We start from the raw sequence: 24,065 nt of genomic DNA on the forward strand, positions 1-24,065 counted from the left end.
AAGGCACTCGGACTTTGATGGCTTTACCAGGATGCGAGGTACCTTGGTGGAGATCGTTATATTTCATTGTCAACAATTTGGCAGCCAACCAAATTGATCCAAATTAATTTTAATGACCCCCACGGACCACAGCGCGAGACCATAAAATCTTAACAAGTTGGCAGGCAAGAGACCCGCGATGGGGCAACCCAGAGACGAGGAACCCAGATCTCGCGCGGATCACCGAAGCATTGGAGCAGTGTCTAAATAGCGATTTGGTGTCATCGCTTAAAAGCCTGTCCGAAGCACAGTAACGCCACCGCCCGCAGCCGCTGCCTTTGATCTGCTGTCGGCGGTACGGATGGCATGGCTCGGATGGTATGGCATGGTATGGCAAAAATGCCCCACAGCCCGGGAATGGAGTCCAGTTTGAGTTCGAGTCGAAGGAGGTATGGTATTAACGCCTTGCGCTTGGGGTCTCTCTTTGTCCGAGCCTTCTTTTTGTTTTTGGCGTACGCTCGATCAATTAGGCAAACTTGTTTTACGACCGCTTTTATTAGCGTCCGCTCTGGCCGGCGCTCCAAGTTTACCGATTCGAACTCAAGCCGCGGCTCCACTGGAGAGACTACCACTTGGACCGAAGCCCCAAGTTGGTTGCGGTTTCCAGACTGCGGTGCGAATGAGTAATGAGACGGCGGTCCCAGCACCCGGCAGCTATGGAATGTGTTGGCAAAAATTATGTGCAGCGTCAAGTTGTGCAAGTGGAATGGAATGGATTCGAGGGCATCGAAATGGAATGGAACTAGTGGAGTACTATAGAAAATAATGGACAGCATAGGAATGATCACACTAGCACTACAAATGCCCAAGCTGACCAGAAAATATTCACTTCTTTTCTGTTTTTTTCGGGCATTGTAAAACTGCTCCAAAGAGGGCTAAAATCTTATTTAAAGTTGTAAATCGAAATGAATGTATATTTCTCTATCTCTGATGGTTATCTTATGCTATTTTTTGATCATTTCGAGCTCTAAAAGATTGCATTTGAATTAAGTGTATACACGACATCCTAAAGTAATGAAAATTCATAATCTTTTTCCGCCCTTTTGCATGAACAGCCGTCTTGAAAGGAGCTACTGCTACCGCATACGCTTTTTAATTAGCCCCGTCAGACGGACACATAAAGTATATCGGAATCGCAATTGTATTTATGCTTTCATAACTCGGCAATCCATAATAAGCGTACCACTAATAGCTGCCGCACCTGCAGCCAGCGGCACATCCTCTGCAGCAGCGAATTAAAACATTAGCGACCAACCTGTTTCATTTCCCATTTTTCCTGGCTAAAAGCGGGGAGCGGAGGGCTGGCGAGACCGTAAAATAATAATTCAATGTGACAGGCAACAAGATACGACAGCGGGCGCCATTTTTCAGATGCCACAGCGCCGCACTGCCCCTCGCCAGCGATCCCCTGGCACACTTACTATACAAGTTGCAGCGCACTGACATTATCGCCGGAATTATGACAGACGTACAACGGCGCAAGAAATGGGGGAATCACCGGTTGGGTGAAGGGGTTTTGGCAAGAGCGATCCGCTAATCTTCGGAGCCTTGCATGCATTTGAATTTCTATTAAGTTAATTGCAAATTGGCCAAGGCGAACGCGCATTTGTTCATGTCCAATAACAGTCGAGTAACGATTGTTTCTACAGGGAGAGAAAATTATAAATGATGTGATTCTAACTGCGATATTAAATTGTTCAAATGGAATTAAAACCATTTAGCTTATGCCTGTGTCACACGCCCATTTAATAAACTCCTCTGCCAGATAATCTAATCTAATAAACTTATTAAGCTGCTTTTCTCTCCGTGCAGATGTGATCGCGATAGAGCTGAGGCCATGGCTGGGTCATCCAATGGGTGCATAAAAGCCGACATAAAGCCGAAACTGTCAACTCCCCCACTCCCTGCACATTTAATTAGCCAGCGTTGACCACCTAGCACGGCGGCCTCTTGAACCCGCCTCGGTACTCAACTGGATCTCGAGCTGGCCCCGAAAACATCGAGCCGGGTCCATAGGCGCCACTTAGCCAACTTCAAAGTGCGGCCGCAGTCGCGGGTCGCTGGTGGTGCATCTCCCTCGGGACGGGCCGCAAGCTACCATCATCGTCAGCGTCATTTTCATGGCTGGCATTACAAATCGACAAACGACACGAAAATGCGCTTTAACAACTCGCAGTTAAAATAGATAAAAGCCGATAGTCAGACGTCGCCGGCCATATGGAAGATAGCGGGGTACTCGGGATTGGGCACAGGAACGCTAAGTCCGTTTACGAATGCGACTATCATTTGTTTTGGCCAAAAAGCTTGGGAGATCCAAAACAGACAGATTATACTAAAGAAAAAAATGGTTTCTATTAGTTACCTGTATATTTAGCTTTCTAAACATCTCGATGAGATTAATTGGACCTGGCGGGCAGGCTGATATGGTATCTGGGGAATTCTACCCATCTAAAAATAGTAATATATAACAACATTTAGAAGCTGCTACAAATATATAGAGACCATGGGAGACTTACGGATTATTATAAATCTGGCGTTTCTGATAAAATTTAAAACATCTATCTGGACTATAAGTACATATTTTTTCTGTTCTTATTTTCATTAAAGCTATTTTCTTATGTCTTATGTCTATTGGTATGCAACTATATCAGAAGATCATAACCACAGACACACCCAGTGGCCCAGTGACGTCACAAGAGCCACAGCAGCAGCATCATCGACTAAACCGCTTCGATTCGAGTTCTAGGAAAATATATCGAAATTCCGAGAATTCACACGAAAGACAAAACGCGATTGCTTTGGAGGAGCCGCACAGGGAGGGAAGAGCAAGGTGCGGAGGAGGAATGGATTGGGGGATATGGGTTAAGGTATTCCCTTGTCTCGGGTCCCTTATCACAACTCACGCGCGTCTCGTTCCATTTCGGTTTTCGGCTCGAACCGACCCGAAATCACATTATCTTTGCTCTCCGTTGCGAGATGGCGACGCAGCTAATGGATACGCCGCATCCATATCCATATACGTATGTACATGTGTATATACATACATATATAAGGCATAACACATATCACAGATGACGACGATGATGATGATGATGCTGATGGGCCTTCTCTCTCGCTCTATCTGCACCGTCTCTTTCGCAGACGCCGCCCGGACTGGAGGAAGATTGAAGATGCGGCGCTTATCGAGGAGGAAAAAGAAGCGGGGAACCCAAAGATGAAGCCCGAAAAGAGTTCACGATGGGAGTTGCAGCAGTCCCATCTTCTCCGCATATTTCTGTGTCGTTCCTTATCGCCCGAGCTGCAGACTTTGCCCCTGCCCCTCCTCCAATCCACTCCACCTGGTACTCCTGGGCCATCGCATTTGCATCGCATCAGGGAATGCAAGTTGGGCGAAATGAACTGCGAAAGGGTTCTCTGGGGCTCAGAAATGTGGCGCCAAAGGAAGCGTTGAAAATGGTACTTGATCTTGATCGCGATGCCTCTTGCCGACTGTAATTTAGACGGCGCCTCGATCCTTGCCTCACACTAATGCACTTGCAGCTTTTAAATGTCGCCAGGGGCAGTGGCACTCCTCCAGTCGTATCATGATCACGATCCAGCTAGGCCACTTTGTGATATTGTAATCCCCAGGGGTCTTGGCCGCTCTTTTGGCCCGCTCTTGAATGCACTGGACAGGCAAGTTGGTCGTGTGAATTCAATTGGAATAATTAGTGATATCATTTCGGATTGGTTTGTATTCAAAAGAGTTTTACATATGAACGATTGTTGGTTATGCTACCCACAACAAGAAGTTGTAGTTGCAATTGCATACAATAGAAGTAGCCAAAATGCAATAAAAATCACAAATCGATAAACAATAAAGTAACTAATAAGCCGCGCTCATTATGTTAGCATCATTCACCAAGGAATTCCTTAATAAGCTATAAAGAAACCATTAACCTTATGGTTAACAACTTAATAACTTTGTTCACCGTCGCCAAATTAACCACAAAACTAAAGTGAAAGAGAACCCAGATATTGGCCATAATAATTACAATGTATGGCACCCACTTACGATGACCATCGCTCATATCGAAACCGGGGACCAAATCTATGATTGGCATCCTCTTCAATTAGGCGGCCGCGAAAATCCTGCAGGGCTTTTCATTAGTTTATCGAACGGCACTGGAGGGGGAAATATTTCAAATGCTGCCCTTAAAAAGTGGTCCCAACCAGTTGCAATTAAAGGGACGACTTCTTCTTTGGGCCCCTTTTCACAACTGGCGCCGCTTTCGCGGACCCTTCAACGTGAGAAAATTCCGCTCGGAATTGTATAGGCAAAATGTCTTGTTATCGAGCGCCAGCATACCTGAACAAAAATGTATGTGCGTATGCTTGAGATAGGGGCCAGAAAACCACAGCCACATCCAACAAAAAGCGTAAATGTCAAAATGCCAAAATTAATTGCAATGGCAGTGCGCTGGATAAGAGGCCAGAAGGAGGCGAAAGAGCCAGAGCTGCCACGCCACCTCAAGGAGTCGGTGTCGGAGGCGAAATCCGAATCAGACCTGGTCGTAAGCCACAGCCCATTTTTTTGGGCGCCACAGAAAAGGGGCAGAGAACGGGGCGCAGTTCGATGGTGGTGACAAAACTGTGAAAAAGGGGGTGTTAAGGAAAGGCAACCTAGTTTTATACATTCGCAGGTTCCGAAATTCACCACAAATAATAATATTGGTATTAATTTATTCAAGTTAAAAAAAATATAACGTTAAGGATTTTTAGCTGATTACTCATTAATCCAGTTGGAAACAAACCCCCTGTAGGGCGCCTCTGCTGTTGGCCTGCAGCATACTCTTGGCCACCATTACAAATTCTACCACTTTTGACCCTGCTGCGACGAAGTGGCGGCTTCTGCCCCGGCCCAAAACCTCGCCACGCTACGCCACGCCACACCCCGGAATCAGAACCACAATCGAAACCAGACCAGACCCGGGCTATGGCCTCCTATGGCTGTGGCTATCGCGCCTGGAGATCAGCAGGACGCCGCTGCAGGCCGACGGGGCAGCTTGCAACGGAAACCCGTTTCGGGTGCCACACAATGCTGGTCCCCATTTTGAGGTGGAGTCAGAGCCATGAGGCAGCCGTGCTGCGATTGGCCAATGGATATGCCTCTGGAAGTGTTGTTGTGCTGTGTCTGCTGAACGCGCCCCCCCCCCCCCCCACACACGCTTTTCAATCCTCCGTCTGGCTTTCGTTAAAGCTTCGCATAAATTTTGTTGCATGTTTGGGGCGCTTCATGTCCGTGCCACAAGAGTCCGTCCGTGTATGGGTATATCGCACGGCTACACGCGTTTCAGGTCCAATTCATTTGCAGCTCGCTTTTCATTCTCCGTACCGTCGCCATCTCCTTCTCCGTCGGTGGAAAACTGGTGGGGGAAAACGCATTTCGTGTCTGCTTTTTTCTTTATGATTTGGCCTGCTCGTATTTTGGCAGTTCCAATAAATAATTGAACTTTATCGTCTGCTGGCCCGCTGGTCATTTAATAAATTTAATTTGTGTTAATTGAGCATTAGGCTTTGACCAGACTTGAACACGAAAATGTTCCACGAAAAGCTTATCCGGCCTGTTCCCGCCTGAAATTCCAATTGAAAATGGCAATTTTTTAGTGCTGACGCGTAATTAGTAAACGAGGAAGTGGCTGGATGCGTAAGAATGCTGATTACATCTTTTGTCTTTTTTTTGGGGGTGAATGTGTCACGAAATGACAATCTTTCAAAAACGGAATCTTATTTTAATATGACTATGTAATTGCGTGGGTTGAGTTCACATTAGTCACATCGTATGTGAAATACCGATAAGTACCATAACACGAAACGCTCCATCAAAGATGACAATTTCTTTAAAGAGCAACTTCGTCAATTGCGGCAATTTATTTGTACTTTCAAAAAATTTGAGACCAAAGATGAACAAGTTTAAAATTCATCCTTTGTGGCTATTTTTTTTTTTTCGTTTATGAAGTGCTTTTAATTATTGCACGATAAAGTTAGTCATTATTAATAATAATAAATAAGTCGTGTATAATTTTAAAAGAAAATCTTCAAGTGTAACCGCATAAGTCAACGTATGTAATTTGCAATCAAATAATTTTCGCATAGAAATCTTTTTGCAGCGTTGTAATTAAAATTTATTCATCGAAACTAGCGTTAACTGATTGCTTTATCTGCATTATGACAAATGAATGGCACAACTAATTTGTAAATCAGAAAGATTTTGTTTATTCTCACCTCTGAAGTTCGTTCCGATTGAATGTATGTAAATTACATCAACTTAATGAAGACATTATCTGATAAATAAATCAAAAGTGGGCGTTAAACCTATAAATTGCAGGCCAGTACTAGTACGAACTCGCATGTATATGTAAGTATATGTACATAAGTAAGTGTATATAGCATGGCTGTTAATTGCGATGGGAGAAGAGTTATGAAGGTGCCAATTAAAGAGCACATAAAGTGTGGATTTTACCAGCGGAAAAAGGAGTCTTGGCTTATGGCTTTGATATTGGTAATTTATTCCTTTTATTAGCGCATATAATGGGCTTAAACTGCGAAGGGGAAACATTGCGCATACGCCGCGTTAGCCAGCACAAAGTGGGCTGTCCCCAGAGAGCCGCTGTCTCTCGCTCTCTCTCTCGCTCTCATCTCTCTTGCTCTTTCGCTCACCAATATCTAAACAGCAAATCAAGCTTACTTTAATATGGCCACATTTTGATTAAGTAAGAGAGCGAGCTAGCAAGACGGCCTGCTAAGTGAGTGTGAGAGAGAGGAAGAGCGCGCGATGGCAAGGCAACACCCACTTTTTTTATCGATAGCGAGTGTGAGTGTGTGTGAGTGCGTATGGAAAACCCGTTTGTTTGCCCGCGAGAGTGCAGTCAGTCGCTCTCTCAGCGCACATCCAACCGGAAGCCCAAAAGAAACGCGCGTGTGTGACCGTATACCACGTAAGTGTGTGCCAGAGTTTCCCCATTCCAATCAGAACGCGCACACACACTGTTGCAGGCGGTGCGACAAGGAGTCCCCGTCGAATTTGAAATTCCTTGCCTTCAGTTGGATTCCGAACGTTTATGCGCGACACGCGAAACGCAGTGAATGAAGCGACCGGAACGCGAATTGCCGTCGCCAAAAAGCAAAAATAGTAGTGATCTACAAACAGCTATCATTCATCAATTGAAAACTGGAAAACTGACCGTTTTTAATAGCTCGCAATTTGATTAATTAAGCGGGTTTCGGTTCTCGCATCCGCTGTTTCATTGGCCATCTTTAGCTGCCGAAATCAATAGTGTATGTGTGAGTGATCTGTGATCTTTGCCTTTTTTGTTCATACCCATCAAATATTTGTGGATTTCGTGTGATTTGTGGCGCTTTTATTTGGACTCCGGCATTCAAAATCAAATCAAAAACCGCGCACACAAAACAAAAACTCACAAAACGATTGCTGTGAAAACAATAAATGCGATTTAAAAGCAGTTTACATTTCTGTTTAACCGCTCGACGAAAAGGCCATTAGGTGCCATAACTGCCAATTGGCATACGAATCTTGATTAGCATAAATCACACAAAGCCATTGGAGATACGCAGACGAATCAAACGGACAGAAAAAAGCAGATACTCTCTGTCTTTACTGATTAATGTAAGTTTAAAGTTATTTTAAAGACTCTTAGTTAAGTGGCTATTAATGAATTTAATTTAAAACATAAACTTATTTATAAAAAACGGAGTACACATCCTCCATTGAAACAATCCCTGTTGAAATTCAATTTAAAAATTCAAGGGTCCAATAATTATAACTAATCAGCAATGAAAAAATTCTTCTATAATACAATCCTTATTTATCAAATGGTCTTAATTTTTACATCTCCATTTGTTTGAACATCACAAAATTAAAAAACTGGTTTCAACCCCAGTGGCGACTCATTAGACCGCTGTTAAGTGCCATTCAATGATCTATTTCAACGATTGGCGAACTGCAACTTTGTGTGAGAACAGTTACAGCTTAACTTAGACATAAGCAATATGATCTGTTATATCAATTAGCTAAGCTAATGCTCGACCACTACACAATCTTTATGGATCAACAATGAAATTAGCATGGGACTAATGTTGAACGTGTAAAGACTGCGTTAAGATAATGATCTAAATAAATAAACTCGTTCGCGATAGTCTACGACAAAGCTGGTGGAAATCATTTAAGATACATTTTCATATACCCAGAAGCCAACGGGGTGAAAGGGTTGTAAATTTGGATTTTCAAACAAAAATTGGCAACTAAATCATTTTCGATGGTGCCATTAGCGGCTGGGCATATATCAAATTTATACTGCCGCGGGCATTGTTGTATTTATCAATAATTTAATTGAATTGTAATTTATGCGCTTGCGTTTTATATTCTGGCATTAACTGCCATAAAATATAGCAAGAAATGCCATAAATTTCCGATCAACTTTTGAGCTGTCAGAGAGCAAAGGAAAGGGGTTGTCGCCGGGGTTTTGATATGAACTTGGCGTCCATTGGCAGTTGACATGAGTGCAGTTTTGTTTCGATTAGCTCCCCTTTGAAAGACCAAGTGTCAAAAATCTTTCAGACTTCCATTTGCTTGCCCGTTATTGATGGGAGCCAGCCAAACGGCAGTCGAATGTTACAAGCCGTTGAAAACAGTGAAAAACTGGCTCTTGTTTCATGAATTTTTCAACACTCACTTGCAGTGCCAGTAGTTGGCATAATTACTCGCACAATTGCACTGCAGATACATATATTGCCGACTCGGGCCAACCCCAACAAAAGACTCCAGTGCAAAACTTGCGAGAACAACGGACGGCAGTCATTAACATTCGAATTAACATTAACATTAACTGGTATCACTATTCATTAGGGTCTCGACTCCTCACCGCTCGAAACATGGCCAAAACTCTTTGGTAATGCACATAAATTAGAACAAGGTGTAAGCAGCTGACAATGAAGGTAGCGAGGGGGTTTTAGAGAAAAAGAATAGAAATGAAATGGCTTGGTTACAATTAGGCATCTTGAATAGAATTTATCTATGATTTGGTTTCACTTAAAGTGGTCTTATCGCCTACCATTTGTGGTATATGTAGATATGAAATATTCTCTGCGTGTATATTTCTATTTTGCAAACAAAATCTACAATATTAAAATGGTAATGGTAATAATTAAAGAAATAACAATTTTTTAATAATATTGTTAATTTTTGTGCAAAATAGGGATTGGGACATAACAATTAAGAAGAATTGTCAATTTCTAAGAAAAGCCATGGCAAATGGAAAAAAAATCTTAAAAAAAAAATAAATAAATTCATGCTCCTTGAACTGTTAAAACCTTGACAACCCTATCATTTTTAAACTTATCCTAGACCAGGCCAATTAGTTACCTTGCAACCCTTTGCTTCACTTTCACTTCCGAGCAGAGGCCACGCATTTGTCGTCCTTCTTAAGGCACTTACAAGTGCCATTCCATAAAGCAATTAACTGCTGGCGCCACCACTAACTGGACAACAGAATGGATGACCCAGACATCCGAGAGGCCGGAGAATGGAATCCCATAGGGCCGGACCGTGTTGACAATGACACAACATGACGGCAGATTCCCGAACGCAGGAAAATATTGCAAAAAGTGCCATAAAATCATTAGGTGGAAAACAGTAAAGGCAAGTCCGTAGGGGCCATAAAAGCAGGCCAAAGGCTAGCCAATCTCATGGCCCTCTATGCCATCGGAGGAGGTCATGAGTCAAAAGCGCTGCGTGTGACCAGTGGCACAGGTTACATGATCCCTATTCCATCCATTTGCAGTGGGTTTTTGGATGGTGGATCTGTGTGCGTGTTTAAGCGCCTTTTAATTTATGACACTTTTATGAGACCAACAAAAACCCATAAAACTGAAATTGGCTTCAAGCATCAGGAAAAAAGGCAAAACAAAACTAGTTAAATGGCTCTGACTTTGTCTCCAGCTATGGCCCGAAAGAATGTTTCGGGAATTGCATCATAAATCGTAACCCAAATTGCTTGGCGAGGCCAAGTCAAAGGTCATCGAGAGGTAGGGTTACCAGGCACCTGAGTCAATTATTCGATATCTAATACAGAAGAATCAACCAAAATATATATATCTTTAAAGTACGAAAATATTTGCATACAGAAAAATTACATTTCTAACTTGTGCTTGTATAATATAGTAATTCATTCATTTTTTTCCGTAACTTTGAATAAAAAGGTCAACGGCTCAGAAATAAATATTTTCTTAATTTTCTAAAGCGACATGGCAACTCTGCTCGAGCAACCCCCAGGCAAACTTGGCTAAAACGCAAACTGCACAGCCCAACCTAATTATGCAATTTCAACACTCGCTCGCCAAGCTGACCACCAGCCCACACAGCACAATCCCAAGTAGACCAAACTGAACCGAACCCGGCATGTAGACATATCCATAACCATATTCATTCAGGTAGAGCCGGCTCCGAGAATGCAGCACGCAAGTGGAAAGTGTATCGGCGGCAGAAACAACTGGCAGGCGGATGATAAATGCCCTGGCTGCACTTTGCATCGAGCAGGTCAACGGGCCAGAAACACTGAGCCCAATAGGAAGTACAGCCCTGGACTGGATACCCATTGACCCACCGTCATGGAAGTCCTGCCGTGCTCTGCGAGACGACGGCTAATTGCGTGTTAGCCAAGGACCCTACCAGCAGATAGGAGATCCTGGCGAGGTCCTGGTACTTCTCGGTAGCCGGGAACTTGGCGTCAGCAGTCTGAGCTGCTTGCTGTGTGGGTTATATGCGCTATATTTTGAAAATCTACTAACAGAATTTCTTTAAGTAAATTTTTTTCAATAAATTATTCATTGCTTTTGAATATTGTTATTAGGAAATAGACTGCAGATCATTTTTGTTTTTGTTTAAATATGAATAATAATATTTCTCGGATCCATGTCAAGCACGAATCGAAACATTCGGTCACTGTTCTCCAATCCTTATCCGCAAATATTGTTTACCAGTGGCGCAAGATTAAATTCCTATCGCATTTCCACATAAATCATATATGGTATAATTTTGAGTCTGAATACAAAGAGTCAGTCCGATAAGCTCGCCTTATTCATGGCGATATTGCTATCAAGGCGGATTTATCCAATCGGGGCCTTGTGGAACCCACGCAAGGGAGCCATAATCTCCGGACATATCGGTGGGTCTTAGGGGAAGCTGTGGTGCACGACCTCCAACAATAAATTCTGCTGGAGAAAACTGATATCGATACCGCCTGCAGTTGAACCTTATCGTGATATTTCTGATGCTTAAAGTTCATCTGTGGCTGGGGTCGGCGCCAAAAGGCTAATTAAAAACTTTCGAATACTCCCGAATGTACATCGGCCTTCTTCGTCATTAGGTGGCCATAATTAATTAATTAATGGCTAGAGAAAATTAGGCGACATCTTTTCACAGTCAAGAGCGCCGATTAAATCTTGATTTTTCCACAGCAATTAATTCCCCATGGTGCCCCTCTTTCTCTGCGTGTTTCTCTCTGATCTCACAAATGTAAATGTCACCCAAGAGGGAGCGAGACGTGAAGACATAAGCCGCGCCGACGCCAAGACACTTAAAAGCTTTGCTCAGGAGCCGACAGAACGAACGGCGGAGTGGGGGCCCAATCGAGAGACACATTCGAGGCAAATTCTTCGAGAATCTGAATATGTCGGACCGCGTGCCGAAAACTTGTCACTGCCTTCGCACAGCAATAATACTTTTAAAATCTTAAACATTTTCATAATTTTACCTAACATTCAGTAACCTTAGAGTGATAGGATTTTTTTTCAGTGTAGAAAATGATATTAGGGAGAAATGGGGACACCTCCTTGGTATCGTTGTATCGGCAGAGATCAAATATATCCGATTGAGACGCCATCTATGCTGGCTACTAAGGATACCCGAATAAAGTTCGTTGCTTGAGTCTTTCGTTATTCACACGCTCCATGGAAAAGGTACAAAAAATGGGACAACATAAGAGTGCGCTCACCGAACACGGATACGCGTATCTCCCTTGTAATTAATTATAAAACAAAATGCACAGTCAAATGTATTATTATCAGTACCAGAGTTGCAATAAGTCCCCATTTCCGCCATCAGTTCCCTGCCGAAGTCACGGTGATAAGCATTAATGCGCCTCTATCCAAAGCGATGTTTATAGACTGACACACACTAAAAATCAGCGATTGGAACAATCATTACAGAGAGGGGCTGGGGGCTCACTTATCTTTCCATATTCAAATTGAGTTCTTTGCTAGCTCTCCGCGTTTTGTTGTTCGGAAATTTGTAAGTAGCCGTCGCACTTCAACTGCGTTTTAGTTGCCATGTCAAGTGTCTCCTTGAACTGAGTGCGGGCTGGCCAAGGAGAGGCGGGGGGAGTGGGGTTGGCGCAATGAAAACTGGAGCTCGGGGAGTTACTTTGATGGGTAACTGCGGCGGTTGTTAAAAAAGAGCCCCTAATGGTACTGCGATAACGAAACCAGATCGCAACTTTCGTGGCGCTAGGAAAATAACTAAACTTTTCTAGCAGTAAATAAAAACTAGTTTGCATTTGTAGTGCTTTGAAATACGTGAAATTTATGATAAGAAGTCAATGCTATTTAGTCCTATTAACAAATTCAGATCTCTTAAGAACATAATTTATAATGTCCTATATAACTTTTAATAATTCTAATTATAAATTAAAATGTGTCATGATGACTGCAAGTACTCATAAAACGCTTTCTCCTCACTAAATTCCGCCGGATAACTCGTCAATAGCCGCACTGGCCTTTCCCAAGTTGTGATGGAAATGCGTTCAAAGAACCCTGCTCATCTGAACCTCCATCCTTACTCCCCCGGCTAGATGCATTTGCGACATTAAAGACGAACCAAAGTCCATAATTACAAGCCTCAAACGACCTAAAACACTCAACAGCCGTGGGCCAAGTATGTCTTCGTCTGCCGACGACAGCTGGAAGATTCTCATAATTACGCATAAAGAAAGAAATAAACATACAAATTTGAATAAAAACGATATAACCGCAGAGACATCGCAGCCACGGCCACGGAGGTTGAGGTTGAATCCGAATCTCTGGATCTCTGAATCCGAGGCTGGCCTGGCGCACTTCGGCATTAAGAATCGAACCACAAATCCACTTAAAATCACTACAAAAACCAATAAAGATCGCTTTCATCTTTGCCGAGAGGGAGATCCATGTACCCAGTGAGCGGGGTAGAAAGACGTCGATGATGGCGATGACGATCAATGGGAATTGTGATCATCGAGATGCAAAGTACCCGAGAGTTAGACTTCACTGGGTACCCTTCGAGCGGGGGTAGGAGATAGTCGGAGAAAGGGGTCGGCCGGGGCGGATAAGCGGTGACGCCACTTTGAAAATTCTGGCGACATTTCCCCGACCCCGAGAACGGAGTCAATTGAAAGATTTTTCCATGGCTGGAGAAGGATTAGAGTGGAGCCGGGGCAATTATCATTTGTCTGCACGTTATCAATGGGCTCAGAATGGGCCTGAGAGTGCCTATCCTGAACTTTCTCCAGAGCCTTTCGTCTGGCTGTTTTTCCAATTTCCAGGAAAGCGCGTGCCAACCCCATTCCGTTCGATAAGCCCCATAAAAACTTTATCGCCAACTCCAGCTTCAAGTTCGCAGTCGCTTTCAGATCGTGTGGATGATCACATTAACGGTCTGGCGCATGATATATAAAGCTGTTCACAAATTAAGGTCCATTAGCGCAGCAGGATGTGTCAGCGCGGATTGAAATATGCGCATGTCCGCCTCCTCCGCGTTCCTTCTCCGAAAAGCCCATCCCTGCGGTTTTTGTTTTGACATCTTCTCCTACCATGGACTGGCTTTGTGACTGACTGACTTTCCTCGCCCTGCTTTTGTTCTCTTTTTCCTTTTCTGCCACCTATGCTTTGCATTTTAATGGAGTGTATCTGGCCGCTCTTTCGCTCACCGAGAACCTTTTCTTGTTTTGGCCGATTGCCAGAAACTAAGGCAAATTGCTTGATTAATGACGACTCCTAGGGTCTCCGCTTGCTTTGCGAGTGATTTGTGGTCGATCTGAATTAGGAAACTAATGGCTCAGGACTTGACGAATTGAAATCTACAAATTATCTCAAAAGATTTCAGTTTATAAAATGTTTTGCCTTAAATAATTTGATTTGAAGTACATTTATGTGTTTAATATTCTTTCCTAATATTCATTTATTATGCACTTAATAGTAAAACTGTTTCATGCTTCTATGTGTGCTATTTCATATATTTGTTATTTAATCATCGTAAGAAAATATTTTTCAAACTATTTTATCTTTAAGTATTTAAGTCGCGTATAACCCCATTAAATTACTCGACCCTGTGTCCATTTTTCAACAATAAATTGTGATTCCCCTAGTCCTACTTGCAATTTGAGTCATCTGAATTAATCGCCTACCATTAGGAGGTATATAAACACACACTGTGCTGAGCGATCAATTAATTCGAGCCTGTCTAGATCCTGTGATCCTTTCTCGGGCATAGACACACGCCCAGTCCATTTAATGAGCTGCTGACAATGGGCTGGACCTTCAGTACCCACAATATCGCCTCGGTTTTCTGATTCGTTACACACACAGGAAAAAATGACATTAATATTAAGTAAATATTGAGATCAAATAAATAGCAATTGAATAGAAAAGTAAGAAAATGTAACTGAATATCTTCACAAACGTATCTATATTAGGTGGTTTAAATCTTAGTTCATAAAAACATTTTTGATTTTTAAATATAAAATATAATATATTTTAGGAATGCTTATTTGCATATATTTTTTTGATCAAACAAAGTGTACATCTTCCACGGCTTTTCTCTCTGTGTAAGAATAGGATAAGAAATGGTATAGGATTCGGGATCGGGGTTTGGAAAAGCGGATTAGGGAAGACGAGTGGTAGAGTGCCTACCGTTCTCCGGTCTCAAGTGCGGACCTGCCTCGATTTCCCGGCTCAAGTGTGCGGGACATCGTTTTTCAAGACTTACATGAAATTGACTAATTTTCGAGTCAGCGCCACTGCCGACGTCGCTGCCAGCGTCTGCGTTCCGAAATGCACCTACAAATTTTTACCTGTCAGCCAAGTGCATCCCGCTCACACTCGTGGAGATTAGGTGACATTGTGACAGTGGACGAAGGGAGCGGGAAAGAGAGGCGCGATGACGACGGACTGCCCATTGATGAAATTGACTTTTTATGTTGTTGCCGTTGACTTCTTGCCGATCCGCTGCCAGCGCCGCAGTCGGCGTCGACGTCAGCGCCAACGGCAACGGATGGAACTGGATCTGGATATTTGGGATTAAGTTTTTGTTTACTTCGGGGCGTTTTTTAGTTTGTTTGTTCGCCTCAAGGAAGTCGGATCGTTGTGCTCCCGCTCTCCAAAATATAATTAAACAGGAGACAACGAAAATTAAGAAAACAGAGACAAAAGCACCGGAATCGGTTAAGTGCTCGTAAATGGATTAAAACGAAATTTATCGCTTTATAGACCACATTAATCAAATGTCTTACAACAAGGCCCATAAAATGAATGCCATATAAATAATAAACAAACGTCGTGTAAAAGTGCAATAAAACATTTCGGAGCTTGTTGCAATTAATCTGAATGCATTTGTGATACGATTATTTATTTACGCTTCCCAACGCGACCGTCCATATCAATAACATAACTAGCTGTACAGCAGAATCGTATCAAATCGAATATATCCAAATCGGAAGCTCAATCCGAATCGGTTTCAACCTCAACTTGAACCGAGCTGCTTGCGTGGCCCATTAATCATTCCAAAAACGAGCTGCGATCGCGAATTTTTTGGCCATAAATCATGGGCATCTTACTGAGTGATGGCGATGTAAGTTTACTCCAAGTTTTTCACGTTTTTGTTAATATGCCACCGAACTTGTGCTACAGCTTCTTTTTGGGCTGGCATATCGTGTTCCAAACCTGATGTAGTCTTTCAATCATAAAAACTACTTTTTAAATTGGCAGTATGTTGATGACAAATAATACAAATAATATACTTGAGTCCCACTATAAGAATACTTTATAATTTTTAAAGTATTCTTTTTTTGAACTAATGGTTTTACTTTATTTTTGATTAATACAAGATTTCATATATGTATGGTATTATTTATTTAACAGAAAAGTGTAAATACTTCTTAAAGACTCTACTTTAGTTTGCCTAGATACCGCTGAATAGTTGATCAGATTCAAATAGTTGATTCAAATCGCATCGACATTAATAACTCCTTAATCTACTTGCATCAATTAGTTGTAGTAAAATGACTATCCATAGATGAAATGAGCCTCGACAGGCGGCAAACTTAAATGGCTTAGCGATTAGGCCAAAACAAAATCCAAAATCGAAACAAGCTGCCAGCTTGGTGAAGGATCCGCGGAGGGGAGTGGGAAGAAAGGGGCAGTAGAAAGCACGGTGAGAGCCAGGAATAGCGAAGATCAATGAATGAATGAGTCAAGTGGAGGTGGCTGAAGTGGCAAGGAGTGGTGAGTGGAAAACAGGATCCGCCACTTGACGGCAGAGCGCCAGCTTAAGAGCGGGATGAAAACAAGATACAAGCACTCAAAGCGCCGCTCATCCTCGTTCTCCACTTATCCGCCGGCCCCCGATGCCTCCTCCTCCTCCTCCTCCTCCACTATGGGTTCCTTCTTCTCATCCTGGTTCTGACTCCTCGGCCTTTGTTTTGTTTGTTGTTTTGCGCGGCCATTCCCGCTCAAGTGGTTTTCTCTGTTTGTTTTTGTTCCTTCATTTGCGGTGACAAATTATTAACGTTATACTTGGTATAGCTATAGGTTTCGGTATCCTCTTTTGATTCACGTCTGCTCTACACTTGAAATAAATTCATTCATATTTTTTTATAAAAAAAAATATTCGATTTACCTCAAAGAAAATATGATACGTATGAATTATTTTGTTAAAAGAATCTTACACTTCTCATAATTTTTGGTATGTACAAATATATTAACATTTTAGCACTTTTCCGACAACAACTTCGCTAAGTGCACTTTTTTAAATTGATTTTTTTATGGCTGTTAATTTGAATTCCTCGCCTCCTTTGGGGGATTTCGCGACTTGTCCCTTTTGCTGATCGCTTTTTAATAAGCGCCAAGCGTCCTCTCCTCGACTCGCCCATTGGGATCCCATACGTCATGATCCTTTCGATCCGTAGTAAAGGTAACCCCTCTCATCGCTTTGCCTTCCTTCGCTTTGACCGGCTTGTTGACAATTTTTCGTGTGGTCGCCGCCTCCTTTGATCTCGCCCAGCAACTTCCAATCCGACTTTGACTCCATCGCCATCGCATCTCTCACTCGGCGCTCCTTTGATCGAGTGATCTTCTGAAGGGAGCGACGTCATTATGCACGCGTGGTCAACTCTTTGATTGCCACCGTCGCGCCGTCTCTTTCGCACCCAGGCTCCGCTGGAATTTGGGGAGTTGCAGCCGAAAATGATGCACCGATACTCACCTATCCCCTCTCCCTCTCCCTCTCCCTTTCCCTCGCCCCATTCTATGCACACAATTAATTTGTTTTGACAGTTGCGTGTTGAGTCTTAAATATTATTGCTCATACGTCACGTTGCACTCGATCAATCTGTTGGATTATCCCAGTTTGATTTAACTTTGGGAAATTAAAGCTAAAGTCAGATGATTAATTACTAAAAATTAACATGTCAATTAAACAGATATATATTTTAAAATTAAATGTACTATAACGATGTACATATACGCAACAAAAGGATCTTAAGAATGATTATGAGAACTGATAAAAACAACTTAAATTGTACACAAATACTTCCATTTAAAACAATAATATATATTTATGTTCATATAAGCTTTACATATTTATAATAAATAGGTACTATAGGTATCTTCGAATTGTCTTATACTAAATCAAAGTTGCCGACGGCATTTTAATCCACTAATCCATTGCAGTGAATTCTTGCCCAACAACTTTCCTGCCATCAATTACATTCAACTGCAATTTAAATTTTTTAATTTCATGAATATTGCCAAACTTTGCCATTCCGAATACCCCGCCCCTTAAGTGGCCATCTGTTTACAAGTAAAATTTATTTGCGGCCCCCTCGAGGCAATGTGAATGAGGAAAATTAAAAATTTCATACATCATCGCATTAAATTTGTGGGATAAGATAAAGACGTCAAATGTTTTCCCCTCTTTTTTCGATTTTTGTTGGTGCTGACTGTGAAGGCAATTTAAAAATATATTGGAATATATCCGCATAAATAAAAATATGCAATTGGCGCCTTAATTGAAGGCGATGTGAAGCACAGATTTCGATGATCGCTGTCGAGTTACGTTGTTTTTTTTTTTTTTTTGTCCGCGCTTTTGATTCTTTGGCTGTTGAACTTTTCTGAAATAGGAATACAAATGTAAGTGTATGTGGGGGAAAATAGCAAACGCCACTTGAAAACATTATCCTCATTTGGTGCAAAAATGTTGAATGAACAATGAAGAACTGTAGTAAAATAAAAAGCAATTGTTTCGCTGAATATCCAATGTATTGATTAAGTTTGAAAATATTTGGCAATAGTACCTTTAAATTGTTATTAGATAGTAGCTAAGCAAATGTATACGTGTTTTACTGATTCTTCATGAAATCATATATATATGCGTACTTTTTTATCCCAATTTTTTATTTCAAAGTAAGTACCCAGTGCCTTCAAATGACACTTTATGGCATGTCCCTTCATCTCCCCCCCATAAATCGAAGTGCCTACGCACCAGATAAGTGCTGCGAAGCCAAAGATACAGATGCACAAACTCACGGATGCCCAGATACACGAGCAGTGTGGAGAGGCAAGACGCTGAGAGCGCCATTAACTCGAGTTGCCAACTCGAAAGGGCGCAGTCCGGGAAAACGGGTTCCGTCGTGGAGGAGGGGGCATCATTCGGAGCAGGGGTGTTGAGACAGCCGCAGGAGCTGCAGCAAGAACCAAATCCAAAATGGCTGCCAAGCAAGGGGAGTTGCCCAAGTGGCAGAGCATCCAATGACAGTCCCTGAAGGAAAGAGATGGAATAGGGAGTTGGAAAAGGGATTTAAAGGGATGGAAGGGAAGATGATCTCTGAAAGATGCCGTACCTTAAATTGCCTCTACTTTTAAGTTATTAATATTTTGCGAATTTAAAGCAGAACATTTAGTTATAATGTAATAAATTTACATTACGGACAGGCGACACCCATTTTATTATATATTTTATTCATATATATTTTAAATATATTAAAATATATGTTTTAATTATAACATTATTTTTAACATAAAGCTTATATATGTTTGTCCTTTATTCTTTCAGTCCACATCGGATCAGCAGTCGACTCGCGACTATCCCCACTTCAGCGGCGACTATCAGAACGTGACGCTGTCGGCTGCCTCTGCATCCACATCCGCATCCGCTTCTGCCACCCACGTCGCCGCCGTCAAGATGTACCACAGTAGCGCCGTTGCGGCATACACGGACCTGGCTGCCGCCGGTAGTGCCGCAAGCGCCGGAGTCGGAGTCGGGGTGTCCGGCTATCACCAGCAGGCGGTAAACGCTCCCGTTTACGTGCCATCCAACCGACAGTACAACCACGTGGCCGCTCATTTTGGAAGCGCTGCGGCGCAGAATGCCTGGACCACGGAAGGATTCGGATCGGCGCATGCACAGTTCTACTCGCCAAACGCCGCTGTGATGATGGGCTCGTGGCGCAGTGCCTACGATCCGTCGGGCTTCCAAAGATCCTCGCCCTACGAGAGCGCTATGGACTTCCAGTTTGGCGAGGGACGCGAGTGCGTCAATTGCGGTGCCATATCGACTCCGTTGTGGCGACGGGATGGAACCGGACACTATCTGTGCAACGCCTGCGGACTGTACCATAAGATGAACGGAATGAACCGGCCGCTGATCAAGCCTAGCAAGCGCCTGGTGAGTGCAGTGAGTAGACCCCTTTCATCTTCGGAAGATTTAAGTGCTAATCTTCGTTTTCCCTACCTTAGACTGCCACTCGGAGGATGGGCTTGTGCTGCACCAACTGCGGCACTCGGACCACCACACTTTGGAGGCGCAACAACGATGGCGAACCCGTGTGCAATGCCTGCGGACTGTACTACAAGTTGCACGGTGTTAACAGACCACTGGCCATGAGGAAGGATGGCATTCAGACCAGGAAACGAAAGCCCAAGAAAACGGGAAGTGGTTCGGCGGTGGGAGCGGGCACTGGATCCGGAACAGGCTCCACTTTGGAGGCCATCAAGGAGTGCAAGGAGGAGCATGGTAAGTGGAGCATGAGAGGAAGCACTCAAGATTTTCCCAGACACTCATCACCGTTTGCCCATCTACAGATCTCAAACCCTCGCTCAGCCTGGAGCGCCATAGCCTCAGTAAGCTGCACACGGATATGAAGAGCGGCACCAGCAGTAGTAGCACCTTGATGGGACATCACAGCGCGCAGCAGCAGCAGCAGCAGCAACAGCAACAACAACAGCAACAGCAGCAGCAGCAGCAGCAATCGGCACACCAACAATGCTTTCCCCTTTACGGACAGACGACGACGCAACAGCAGCACCAGCAACATGGCCACAGCATGACATCATCCTCTGGACAGGCACATCTGAGTGCCCGCCACCTTCACGGAGCGGCAGGAACGCAGCTCTACACGCCCGGCAGCAGTTCCGGCGGAGGCAGTGCGTCTGCCTACACATCGCACAGTGCGGAGACGCCGGCCCTGAGCAACGGAACTCCCTCGCCCCATTACCAGCACCACCACCACCTCGGCGGAACCCATGGACACCATGTGACGGCAGCGGCGGCACATCATCATTTCCATGCCGCTGCCGCTGTGGCCGCCTACGGCGTAAAGACAGAGGCGAGTGCCACCAACTACGACTATGTGAACAACTGCTACTTTGGGGGCACCTTCGGTGCGCTGGGAGGAGCTGCAACCACAACCGCCATGGCTGGCGGAGCGGCCAGTGAACTGGCTGGCTACCATCACCAGCACAACGTCATCCAGGCAGCCAAACTGATGGCCACCTCGTAAAGTTAAAAATCTGGACACTGGCTCTGTGATGTGATCTCCTTCCTCCTCCTAAACTGCACCCTCACTTGAAGCCTTCCTTGGAATCATGGCATTGAAAAGACTTTAGACATTAGTACTACTCGGCCTTGTTTGCAATTTCGTTTAATTAAGTTTAGCTAATTGTGTGACTTTCTGAAACGTATTTTCGGAATAGCTTAGTTCTAGCTAACTATCATGAATTAGCTATGTTTAATTGAATTTTGGGTCGCAAATGGGGTTTTTTAGTTTAAGAGCTGCCTGAATGGCACTTAGTTTTTATTTCTTGTAAATAACTAATAGCAATTCTTGTTGTACAAATCTGCGTCTATATGTATGTGCTTATCCATCAAGTTATATGTGTATGTACAGATATTGATTATCGCTTCGTTTATAATGTAGTTCCATTTAGGTCTTTATCATAAACATTATCTTGTTCAAGTAGCTTAAATATTTTATGAGTATTCCGCACTTCCCCACCAACCCACTTAATAGAACATTTAGCAGTTAGTCCTATGTAGAAGTCTAGAATTAATATCGTAGCTCTGATCCATTTAATATGAACGCTAAATAAAGATTGTATTAAACTATGCATTGAGTTTAGTATTACTTATTTTTGGATCTGATATATAAAACGTTTTAGTCTGTATATCAAAACTTAATACAACTGAATAGCAAAACTTGTTATAAATTCTAATTCTTCTCAAAATTGTATACTCCGTCCTTTTCTACTGACGGAGTAGTTTTACCATATCTGTGAGCTTTTAGTCGTGCTTAATGTGGATAAAAATCGTTGCCTACTTTCAAGCGCAGTTTAAATCACCAAATGTACCCAACATACAAGTCAACATTACTTTACTTTACATATTACTTAACAGCACTGTAGCCTTTTTACAACGTATTAACTTTTTTTTATATTTATTTATTTAGAAGCTATAAATCCATACAATGCATTGTAACATAACAGAGCAATTAACAGATAAATGATAAAACCAAACCTCTTACTAACAACGTATTAACTATTTGTATGCCGCCAGCGTAAATATTTAAATCTCCAAATGAACTGCAAATCAGTAAAATAGTGTTTTTTTACCATTGCCAATTTGCTTAGACATTTTCACAATAACCACTAACGGGCTAGTTGGTCAATGTCAGATTGTCAAAATGTACCATCAGTCTGGTGATAAACAATCAAATTACACAGGCGTGATCTGCCTGCCAAGGTGCCAATTTAACAAACCCAATCGAAGCTATTGACCTCTTGGCGCCAATTGCACGTGATCAGGTGCGGATTAGCCAAAAGCCATGGGAAAGCCCATGCAATTATTTGTTTTCTTTGCTTTTATGACATTGCTAAAAAAAATATATCGCAAAAAGTGATGGAGACGGGTGATTGCATCACTTGCTCTGGCAAGCTGGCTGTATTGAAAAAAACCAGGAATGCACCGACAAGTGTGAAAATAAACGCCAATAAAACATAAATACAAAAAAATCAATAGGGAACATTAAACTCGTTTGTTTGGCGCTTAAAGAAAATAAAACGCTGGTTAATAATTCAAGCCGAACGTTGCGCAATCCCAGGCTTCACGAGTGGGACAACTTTTGCCGGTTCGACAGCTGTTCAATCTCGGCTGGATTTTATTTATATTGCTTTTATGGGCTAGTCGGTAAGGAAGCAGCTTTAATTTAAGATATCGCAATCCGCAGACACGAATTTTGGTAATTTCCGCACGCAACTTGCAAGCCGAAAAACCGGAGAGAGACGAACATGGATAATATTTCGGATATTCGGTTATTGTCACAGCATGCAACATTGAAACCTTGGGGGAGAAAGATTATAAAAATAATTATAATTCACATAACAGTTGAATTTGCATATTCATGTTTTCGTAAACTGCGGCAATTAAGTGACTTCCCCAATGACAAATGAGTGTTGGAGATGCCAGCGTGAGAAAATGTAAAACTACAAAGTTTTAAACATTGATTTTAATTTCCAAATTTAAGGTCTACAAAAGAGTGGTAAAAAAATGTTAATAGCCAATGAAAATGAATGCTACTTATTGTCACGCAATGTATTTTCATGGGTCAATTACGAGTGGGCTTAATTCATCATCCATGCCTTCACGAACCAAGTCACTGGACCACCTCTAGGCTAAGTATTAATTGGGGAGACTGCGTAACAGAAACTTGCAACCAGACTACACGCGACAAGTGCCACATGGAAGGGGGTATTGTGGGGCATGGGCATGGGCATCGGTGGCCCGAGGCATTGGAGCACGAAGAGTCCGAAAACCGGACAACACCCGTGACAATGAAGGGGCAAGGCGGCGCCGACTATCCCATGCAGACAACTCCAACTCCCGATGCGATCGAGCAGCGTCTGCGTAATACCAGAAGTAGTCAACAGGTGAACAACTTCGGGGGTGCTCTGCTCCACCATGGTGGAGCCCGAAGCAGGCCAGGCTATATATGTATATGTACATATGTGTGACGGCGTGTGTGTGGCGCAACATTCATAAACATAAACAACCTGGGATTCGGTGGCGTTTATGCGGCAAACGAAAGTAAAATGTAAGGTACACATATCAATACAAAAAATAAAACATCCCAAATATTCGGTCAAGTGGTGGAGCTTCATGTGCACTACACTTGGGAAAGTTGGCATAGTACCTGCAGCAATTAAAGCAGATGAAGCTTAACGGGTTGAATGGCTTATATAAATTTAATCGCTCAAACAATGGGCAATAACTATAATAAAATAACTTTCTTTTCTCTGCAATTTTTTACCAGAGATACTTTAATAAATTAGTGTCGTTACTAGTCATTTATACGTGACTTATTCTGTAGAAAGAACAATTCTTTTAAACACCA

At 42.8% G+C, this 24,065-nt stretch overlaps 1 protein-coding gene across 4 annotated transcripts, besides 1 other annotated feature; it reads left to right on the forward strand.

Annotated features, from left to right (window-relative positions):
* Nucleotides 1–6,945: 6,945 nt before the first annotated feature.
* pnr (pannier) lies at nucleotides 6,946–22,663 on the forward strand. 4 transcript variants are annotated; one of them, NM_001275692.2, is made up of 4 exons: nucleotides 6,946–7,705; nucleotides 19,454–20,074; nucleotides 20,137–20,413; nucleotides 20,482–22,663. In NM_001275692.2, the coding sequence occupies exons 2-4, from the start codon at nucleotides 19,583–19,585 to the stop codon at nucleotides 21,177–21,179; spliced, it is 1,467 nt and encodes a 488-aa protein (NP_001262621.1). In that variant the 5' UTR covers nucleotides 6,946–7,705; nucleotides 19,454–19,582; the 3' UTR covers nucleotides 21,180–22,663. The 4 variants fall into 4 exon arrangements, with proteins under 4 accessions (NP_001262621.1, NP_732102.1, NP_001262620.1 ...); NM_169697.3 differs by having other exon boundaries at nucleotides 7,119–7,705; nucleotides 20,482–21,782; NM_001275691.2 differs by lacking the exon at nucleotides 6,946–7,705 and adding an exon at nucleotides 15,453–15,973 and having other exon boundaries at nucleotides 19,454–20,065.
* Nucleotides 22,101–22,202: a mobile genetic element.
* Nucleotides 22,664–24,065: the final 1,402 nt, after the last annotated feature.

The sequence above is a fragment of the Drosophila melanogaster genome, chromosome 3R, assembly GCF_000001215.4.
Source record: "Drosophila melanogaster chromosome 3R".
Lineage (NCBI taxonomy): Eukaryota > Metazoa > Arthropoda > Insecta > Diptera > Drosophilidae > Drosophila > Drosophila melanogaster.

What these genes read in the sequence shown, in the direction of transcription:
- pnr (NM_057337.3), top strand. Translation starts at nt 15,947, where the DNA reads ATGGGCATCTTACTGAGTGATGGCGAT. An exon ending in TCTTACTGAGTGATGGCGAT is followed by an intron (nt 15,974 to 19,453) that starts GTAAGTTTACTC and finishes TTATTCTTTCAG; the next exon opens with TCCACATCGGATCAGCAGTC. An exon ending in GGAGTGCAAGGAGGAGCATG is followed by an intron (nt 20,414 to 20,481) that starts GTAAGTGGAGCA and finishes GCCCATCTACAG; the next exon opens with ATCTCAAACCCTCGCTCAGC.